This window comes from Electrophorus electricus, chromosome 4 (assembly GCF_013358815.1).
Source record: "Electrophorus electricus isolate fEleEle1 chromosome 4, fEleEle1.pri, whole genome shotgun sequence".
NCBI lineage: Eukaryota > Metazoa > Chordata > Actinopteri > Gymnotiformes > Gymnotidae > Electrophorus > Electrophorus electricus.
Window position 1 is genome coordinate 1,893,431 of NC_049538.1, and position 10,000 is coordinate 1,903,430.

At 36.8% G+C, this 10,000-nt stretch overlaps 2 protein-coding genes across 2 annotated transcripts in view; one reads left to right on the top strand and one right to left on the bottom strand.

The window, feature by feature from the left end:
* LOC113588924 (L-rhamnose-binding lectin CSL2-like) overlaps positions 1-779 on the bottom strand; it is a 3,160-nt gene extending 2,381 nt beyond the window's left edge. The window contains exons 1-2 of the mRNA XM_027028317.2: positions 716-779; positions 65-200 (exon numbers count right to left, since the gene is read on the bottom strand). Coding sequence (XP_026884118.2) covers positions 65-200; positions 716-779 — 200 coding nt within the window. The remainder of the gene's footprint in view (positions 1-64; positions 201-715) is intronic.
* A 6,690-nt stretch (positions 780-7,469) lies between these two features.
* Positions 7,470-10,000, top strand: part of LOC113588923 (cytosolic phospholipase A2 gamma-like) — a 12,616-nt gene continuing 10,085 nt past the window's right edge. The window contains exons 1-3 of the mRNA XM_035525072.1: positions 7,470-7,486; positions 9,431-9,551; positions 9,920-10,000. The exon at positions 9,920-10,000 is cut by the window's right edge and continues 62 nt beyond it. Of these exons, the coding sequence (XP_035380965.1) occupies positions 7,470-7,486; positions 9,431-9,551; positions 9,920-10,000 (219 nt within the window). The remainder of the gene's footprint in view (positions 7,487-9,430; positions 9,552-9,919) is intronic.

A 10,000-nucleotide genomic window follows, 5' to 3' on the forward strand; every position in this document is an offset into this window, starting at 1 on the left:
GTTGTTTTACAAATTGTAAAATAAAACTTAACTTCACAGTAATTGTATGTGAATTAAAACTGACATAGCAACCAGTTTGGGGTAAGGGCTACACGTGTTACACTTGGTGTTGGAAAGCTCCGATGGGCTCCGTTGATAAGAGCACGTGGTGGAGTCAGTCCTGCCATATTTAGCGCTGTGGATTATTATTTTACCGTTTCCTAAAATGGCAAAATGTTAAACATTAATAAAATAATAAAAGTTTGATGAAATAAAGATAATTTTGAGGATGCTGCATTAAAACAGCTCATTTTTAGAGTTTCATTACAGAAGTGTTTAAAATAATTTAAAACTACTTCACAGTATTATTGTGCTGATAAGACATGTAAGTTATCTTCCAGCCACTAGATGGTGCAATTAACACAATTTTTTGATTGTTTGTTTTTTAAATCACTGAAACCTAGAGAGATTAATCATTTTAATTTTCAAAGATTTTCAAGTTTCAAATGGCTTCTCAATCTTCTCAAGAGAAATGATCAAATAGTACATGAACTGGTAATGTTTAATTGTTTCTATCAAAAACGTTTTTTGCCAGTGTTCTTATGATGTCTCTTCTCTTAACATTTCTCTTAAGATAATTCTTGCAATTGGAGAATCTACCAGCAAATATATTCAGCCTTTAACTACAGCCAGAACAACAAATCTACAGTAGTCAGATGGGGGAGGAAGATCCTACCACAGCTGAGTGTAGTGACCCCATTCTCACACGTCAAGCTGGTGTCTAAGGCAAAGAAACACATGGGTCGTGTTAATAAAAATGTTAATTCCTCATCTTGTAATGATCATCTGCAGTTTTATATTTATTGTCATTTGGGAATGTATTTAGTTGAGATTTAGGCCATGTGTGTAATTTAATTTAATGTGTAATTTAATTGATATTTTATTTGCTATTTGATAATGATATTTTACCTGCAGATGCCAGAAACATAGGAACTGCAAGCAGCTGCACTGTAAGACAGATAATCATCTTTTAAATCATCTCTGTAATTACTGTTTCACAGACAGATTCAAGACCTTCAGTCATCTCTGAAATTACTGTTTAACAGACAGATTCAACACCGCACAAGATCTCTGAAATTACCAGTTGACAAATTCAACACCTTATATCATCTCTGAAATTAGTGTGTCTAACTTTGAAATGTTTTGAAAATGGAAATGTTAGCAATGTTACGTTGGATGGCAAGTGTACCTCATAGTAAACTTCATTAATTATTATTTCTAATTTGAAATGTAACAAGGACATTAGCCACATTATATATGATGTTACCCATATGAAAGAGGAAAACTTACGTGTTTGTATAATAATCTTCAAGGTAAACATTGTGCAGTCCACCACAGCTGGGACTCCTGAAGCTGGTGTCAGGTTGATCTGTACTTATATATAGCACCAGGTATGAAGGTGGGGCAAGAAGTCTTCAGTATTAGTGTAGTTGTGTATGAGTTCCAGTGTAAAGGTGTGTCAGGTCCAATGAAATTGTGTGTCCGATCCAAAGATCCGGTGTGGGATGGGGGGGTCCGAAAGACTCCCCCCTGGGTCTTTGGGGTTATAAGATACTTTATTAGCTTTTCTTGCTCATTCAAATAAATTGTGAAATAGTACATAGTAAAAGAAATACTAATAAAATAAATATAGAGAACATCATAAAATAGGTATTAATAAAATAAGTATGGAGAACACAGTAAAATAAACATTAATAAAATAAATATGGAGAATATAATAAAAGCAATATTATTTTATTAGTGGCATCAGCACATGTGCATTAGGTGCCTGAGAAAAACTGCACTGCGGTATGGAGTCTTGTATTGTGTAAAAATGGTTTCCTTTTTGTCATAACGAAATAGCTGCTGTGTTCTTATGTCTACAAAATCCTGAAAATGTCCAAACACAATCTGCAGTCCCTCTGGATCTAAGAGGCGTATATAATCATTCATCTGTACAGTCCAATTACCACATTAAAACCAAAGGGGAAAGGGGAGGAGGTGAAGACCAGGACCCCAACCATCTCTGGACATACATCTATAGATACATACACAAACAGAATCCAATCAACCTAATTTCCATGTTTCCAGACTGTGAAACCAGAGACCCTGGAGGAGACCCACACAGACACAAGGACAACATGGGAACTCTACCCAGTTAGGGACTCAAACCCAAGGCCCTAATGCTGTGAGGCAGACATGCTAAGCACCCAGCCCAGTTTGATTGGTGCTGCCACTTTAGCCTGCAGACATGGTTTGTTTTAAAAGGAACAGCAACAAATATCTTAAAACATTCTGATTCATCCTTGTCCACGTCACACAGTAATGCTACACTTAGGAAGGTTTGCCAGATGAAAGCTACACTAATCAAAACATTTCAACCAGTCATTATTTTTCTTCCTAAGTGATATTCATGTGAATGTGGTGGTGTAACAGTAAGTAAGTTGATTCTTCATCATCTGTGTCAGATATCACTAAACTTTTATCAGTGTAAATAATGCAAGAATAAGACCCCTGATGTAGGATTTAGCTGACCTGCTAACCCTGATCTACCTGTATGGCTGAAATAAAATCTGCCCCACTCACTCTATACATCATCACATGCTAATGATAATGCTAGTAGTCTTCCTTCCATAGATCCTTAGATGCTCCGTGTAAGCATACTATTTTTACCTTTACCTTGAGATCTAGAGCTCAGAGTTTGAAGGTGTCAGGGGAAGATGCTTCATGCGTTATATGTAAATAATGTTATATATGGCCTTGGGGATGTGTTTATAATAGGTCACCTGTACACTAAGGTCCTGAGGTTTACGCATGCAAAAACACATGCAAATTTTACAAAATCAACAAGAAACTGTCCAAGATGATCTATTACCCTCTATGAGTGAATGTGACTTTCAAATCAGGAAAAGAACATGTTTTGTTTGTTTGAAGGTTTGGCCTAATGAATAGGTACTTTGTTGGTGTTTCTACCTACAGTGGTGTGAAAAAATGTTTGTCCCCTTCCTAATATCTTATTTTTTCGCATGTTTGTCACACTTAAATGTTTCAGATCATCAAACAAATTTAAATATTAGACAAGGATAACACAAGTAAACACAAAATGCAGTTTTTAAATGAAGGTTTTTATTATTAAGGGGGAAAAAAATCCAAACCTACATGACCCTGTGTGAAAAAGTGATCACAAAAAACCATCCACAAACTACATGTGCTTATTGGACTGCCCACACCAAGTAGGAATAGGATCTTAATAAATCTTTACTGGGATCTTAGTAAATTAGGACCTGAAAGTTTCCTTTATTTTGTCATGTGTAGTACATAGTAAACATAGACTCTCAGGTTTCTCTGGTCAAAGAATCTTGATTTAGGACTGAGGCTAAACTTGTAAATAGCACAGAAGGGATTTTCACACATTCAAATCTTGTAGCCAAATCACTTCACTTTTGCATTTGCTACACAAGAGCTAAAAGGTCTATTGCCATCACATCATGCTCTGGTGTCTCTCACACCATGTCCTGGACACTTCATAGTATATAATCACACAGCTATAAACCTCATCTGTGACTGTAACAACCCTAGTGTATAATCCAATCACTATAAATCACATATGTGACTGTAACTTCCCTAGTCACCTTCAGGAGTATGGGTCCTTCAAATTCCTTGGTTACAGTGTCTTCTATTACAAGCACTTAACAGCTGAACCAAACTGAATGGAACAGTCTTAGTGATATAAAGGATCACTCTTAAATTAATCTATATCCACTCATTTTTCCATCGGACAGTTTGCCATTGGACTGCCTAATGGCACACAGGTGGGATCAGTACAGCATGCCCAAACAAAGCAACACTACCCGGTGTTTAAGTGCACAAGATCAACTGGTTGCATGTAGACTCCTGGTATTAGCAGTGATCCAGTTCAACCTTATTGATTTGACACATCTGTACTTAAAAAATCTGAAAGAATTATTTACAGAGTACATTCAACAGCCACTTTAATAGGACCATCTACATTGCATCTGCAGTCTCTCTCTACTGGGCTGAGAGTTGTGTGCCATCCAAACATGTGCATCCAGATGACTCCATCCAGACGTCTCCACGCAGACGTATCCATCCAGACATATCTACCCAAACTTATCCACCCAGACGTATCCAGCCAGGGGTGCTTTCAGATCTGTTGCCATATGCAGCTGAGAAGCTGATGTAGTACAGGGGTAATGTGAGCACAGGATCTGCTATGACTGAGAACTCTGGCTGCTGAGTTTTAGATAAACTGAAGCCAGTTAACCTAAGCACTTTAGCAGGGAGACCATTAAAGAGGAAATTGCAATAATGTATGTGAAAATGAAGGTGTATGCAATCAATCTTGCCCCACTATCACTGAGCAAAGACCCAGATGAGTGTTACATGATGTAGATGACGGAATGACGTCTTAGTGAGTGGCAGTAAAGCTGGCATGAACAAACAAGGACTTTCCAAATCCAGTGCTACCAGTACCATTACACAAAAATAACGATCACTTTTCTTATCGGATATGTTGGTTGTCAGTGGTCAAAAAACAATAAATGGATTAAAACACTATCTGTCAGAACATATCTACAAGCAAATGTAAGCACAAAGTTATTGCTTGTAATAATATCACTATTATACAATTAAGCATATTTCAGTAGCTTTAGTGATAGCTCTGTTATAGAATTAAACATACTTCAGTAGATGTAGTGATATCACTATTATAGAATTAAGCATTTTTCAGTAGTTTTCATAAAAAATATTTTAAAAATCTTGAGAAGCCAAAGACCCTTATCAAATTCATGATGTAGAGATTTAATACATACAGATATATTACTGATAGACTGAACAGCATTATAAACATTACAACATATTTAAGATTAAAAACCATAGAAGTGTAAAACATGTCAGGGTGACATAGATATGATGTAACTGAGTTTATGTAACAGCTACAACTACTAACACTGATAATGGGTGTGTTAGATTTACAGTAGGTGCGTGGGTGATCAGGGCACTGACAATAGTCAGTAGGATTGGAGGGGTCATGGTGGTGGGGCCCACAAATCAAATCCTGCTTAGGACTCTGAAAAGGTTTGATCTGGTCCTGCCTTAACAAACTTAACACATTAATATGGAATTCAGATAATATCTGTGGTACTGTAGCCTGCATCCACTCTAGATATGTAAATTTATTAACACAGCCACTAAAAAAATGGCACAGAAGATCAACTGTTATCACCCATTCCTCCTCATACGTCACTGCAGGAGTCGTCTACTGTATTGCATGTAAGAGATGCAATCAGCTTTATATTAGAGAAACTAAGAGAAGGCTCGCTGATTGGTTTGTTGAACACCTTCAGACCATCAGAATTAAGGCTTTGTCATTTCCAGTGGCACAACATTTTAATAGTAATGGACACTGCATTAATGACATATATGTCTGCACTGCCAGATGTTGCTATGGCAACAATGAAGCCAGGAAACGGAAAGAAAAGTAACTGATCTACACTTTAGAACCCCATGAAATGACTGTTATATTTTAAACACCAACCTTTTTAAATATAAACAAAATCCACCTCAGAAGCTGAAGAAGACACTTCAGAAGAACTTTGTATAGTACACAGCATCTTTTTTATTTATATACAGAAGGTGAGTGATATATAATATACTATATAATAACGTATATAAACTGCTATAATTATAATAGATTTTTACGAAAGAAGTTAATATGCAACGACATAAGAATCAGAATTATAGGGAATTTAAGGTGAAAGATTGTGGTGTATATAGCGTTACTTACTGTGGATACTACAAGTAATGTAAATATGTATAAAATATGTAGTTATATGCGCTGTAATAATCAGTGGTGGGTAGCGTCTAAATTAGTATCCAGGACTCCAAGAAAGAACCGTTTTTTCAATAATAATGTTTTGTTCACTTTGACACGCTGGTACCAGCATGATCATCTCCGAACTCCGGCCCCTCACCTCCTACAACACGACACGGGCTCGCAATGATTTACAATGTTTAACAACGAGATTACAATTTACAACAAGATTAGCTCAACTTGTCCTGTGGGGGGAACCCTTGCTGTACCCTTGCTCTGTACAGCAGAGCCAAAAAAATAAATTAAAAAAGCTAACGCTAACAGCTAGCCGGTAAGACATCCGAGACGCAAGACTGACGATAAATCCGTCGCGGAAGGAAAATGATTTGTGCGTTCCATGCAGTTCCATGCAGTACACGCAGAATGGCAACGTTGTTAGCAATATTTAAATATAGTTTTCAGGTGTGATATTTTGCTCAATTAAAATTTAAATGGACTTCTAAGGCGGGAACTTTTGTATTTTGATTTTCTTCAGAGCGATTGGCGAAGAGAGGAAGGATAATTACGCAATACAACGAACTGGCCGATATTGGGGGTGGCCGGAATTCGGCGAATTCGTTGAAAAACTAGCTAGCGTTACTCAAGAAGTAGTTATTTTAAAATAATAATTACTCAAGTAGAAGTAAAAGTAGTCATTTAAATTATTAGCTACTTAAGTCAAAGTAAGAAAGTATATTAAAAAAACAAATATCCATTTAGCGGTACTTCATATGTTATATAAACGTGGTTCCCATGGTTCTTTTTACACTTCAAATCTATTTTTTTCACTTCTTTTTACACTTCAAAATTTACAATTCAAATCTGTTTTAAAGATGTCGCTCTCAGGCATGGTTTTTAAGTGGAATTTACAATAAGTACATATTCATTATTCATTAATAAGGCTGTTACGACACCTAAACACATGTATTATTGTACAGGTGTTTGACTTTCGCGAAACAACCGTGTCCACTAGCTAGTTAACGTTTTAGTCCATACCGAGGGGCTCCACTTGCCTTGGTAACCTAGGTTACCGAGTTTCCATAAGCCATACATGATATGTGAGTCTAATCGGTCCTAAACTATTTGTTCCAAGTAGACAGCTAAAAGCAGTTTGGAAGATAACGTCTGCTAAATGCCATACACGTAGATGTAAATATAATGGGTAAAAACAACTGAAAACATACTTGGATTCAGCATGTAAAAATATATAAAATAACCACGTTTTTCTTCGCTCTTGGGCTGTCCTATTTAGTTCGTGTGTTGTGTTTAGGCAGCATGAGGTTTCATGTCGGCTAAATATTGTACATATAACACAAGTCACAAGCATCGCATTGGACTTGGTGATCACTTTGTGATTAGTAGCTACAATCTGTAGGAATATTCCGAGTTCTTGCCAATGGTCACTTATTAGACATTTTAGGCGACCGGTCAGTCAGAACAACTAGCTACATATATCCTACGTTGCCTAGCTAACAAATGCGTCTGTGTGCGGTCTAAAGAAATATCAGTATATAAAATCAATAACAAAACTTTATTTTTATAACACTGAAACCTTTATAATCTTTAGAATTTCGAAATTATGCCTCAAAATGGGACGTACGTTGCTACACGCCATGAGTTCATTTCAACTGCTTTTTCTGGTGCTTGTAGTTTAGCTACGTAACTAGCTAGCCTTTTTTTTCTCAGATTATCTTTGATATCGGACCACACTTTACTTTCATACTAATTTATGTGACACTCAAAGAAAAGGATATATGGCGAGCTACGCCTGAAAATGTGCCTGTTCGCTGTTCATTATGTTGGTCGACTGTCTAGTTGTGTAATTTACTAAAGGAAAGCGGCGGCACTCAGTAGGCATTTCACTCAAGTGATAATCTGTAAGGATTTATATGTAGGGATTTCACTCAGTAATTATATGTAATTATATGTAGGGATTTCACTCAGTGATCGTTGTTAGGGATTTCATTAACCCTCCCACACTTCACAGGCTGTGGCGAAACGTACAAAATGTAAATATTATTTTAAAATGTAACGGGGGAACGCTGACGAATATAACGGGAGTAAAAGTACATGTTGACTTCACAAATGTACTCCAGTAAGAGGATAAAGTACAGCCTTTTAAAGCAACTCTTTTAATTGTACAAGTCACCAGACCTTTGCACTGACCTATAGGCAGCCGGTATGGAACATATCCCAGTCAACACATTTGAGTGAGTCTGTTTTTATTTATTTGCTGGTATGACAAAGATGCCACTGTGATTTGTTTCTGTCCTTAAACACTATAACAACAGTCCAAATTATAGGTCCCTCGTGTGGAACAGATGACATGTTGATAGAAGTTTACCTTCTCCTTTTAATGGTTGCCCTGTTTTCTTAGGTGGTGTAAGGCTTTTGCTAAGTATTGTGCTCCTGTACTTATTTGAATGACTGTATAATGTGTTCACAAAATGATGCTTCTCTCTTCTCAGGCTTGTTCCTTTTACCACACCCTACATCTTTTATTTGCAGATGGGCCAGACAAGAAGGTATTTTATGTTTTAAGATTCTTTTTCAGTTTGAAGCAAATTGATTATTAACTAATTTTACAGTATTATAGTAAAAAAAACAACAACAACAACCTCAAGAAATAGCATTTTAGGTTAATGTATGCATCCAATACAATGAATCTATGTTTAAAGTCATTTTTTTGTTATGCAAGTACATGCATTTTGTATGTCTTCGGGCTTTAAATGTCCGCAAGCATTTCAACACTTTCAGGACAAAGTTATTAAGACAGTATTAGACTGGTTTTATTCCTACCTAACAGCCAGACAGCAATGTGTCACTATTTGTAACCACAGATTGCTCACTGAACTAGTGCTCAAAGGGCTTCTGAAGGATCTGGTCTTTTACCACTTCTTTTCATTATTTAGATGATACTGAACTGATCAGATCATCAGTAGCCATAATCTAAATTCCAATTGCTATGCTGATGAAATCCAGTCCCTAACAGCATGCATCCAGGAATTAAAACTCAATGAGTGAAAACTTCCTACAATTAAACAGAGAAAAAAACTGAGCTACTGTTAGTTGGTCCCAGAAAGCTAGTTGATGAAATGTCTAATTACACTATTGATACAGGCCCTGCATTAGTGAGGCTTACAACCACTGCTAAAAGTCTTGGTGTAAAGTTCGATTTCTCATTCACTTTTGAGGCTCACATTAGGCACACGTCAGGCACACATTATGTCACTAACTCACTGCTTTTTTTCATCTTTGGAATGTGACACACTGCCCAGCCACTACTCACATTTAGTGATGTCATAACTTTTTTTTATTGTAGCTCTTTTTCTATTGGACTCCCTGACAAAACAAAAAAAACAATATAATTATATAATTATAATTTATAATTAAAATGTATTATTATTATTATGTTTGTGCATAATCATGCTGCACAGGCCATGCTCAACAAAAATGTTGTTATATCTACTGAAGCAAGCCACTTTCACTATAGTGAAAGACTGGTTTGGGATCTTACCTGTTTTGCCTGTTATTGTATAGTGTGTGTAGCAGTGAAGTGAGAATTGGCCACTCTCTGAATGAGGCTGAGAGTCAACATGTAGCCAGCAGGAGAGTAATGGTTCAACAGTGTCTTCAGCAGCACAATATATCCTCCAGTGTGGTAAATCAGATTCTTAAAAATATTCCTCAGGGTTATATACTATACTACTGTTCTGTTATACACTATGATGCGTTTTGCTACAGATAATTATGCCTATTTCTAAATTTACTTAAACCAGCATAATGGGAGTGAAATATATATGAAAATGTATACATAGGGTGCCAACACTAGAGCACCGACCAATGGCATCCTCTTCAGATCTGTACAGTATCTGCACATATCTCATAACACTAACCAGCAGTGTTACATCTGTGAATGTGCCTGGGCTTCAACAAGCCTGTGCTACAAAGGTTGTGTGAAGCTCATGGGCTTACACGGGGTCCCCCAGATGTGTGGTGGGTTTATGGTGTGTGTTCTAATGACTGCAGGACGAGGTGCCCATCATTGCTGTGCTGGGCTCTGGTGGTGGGGAAAGAGCTATGATTGGACTGCTGGGGTCACTGAGCCAG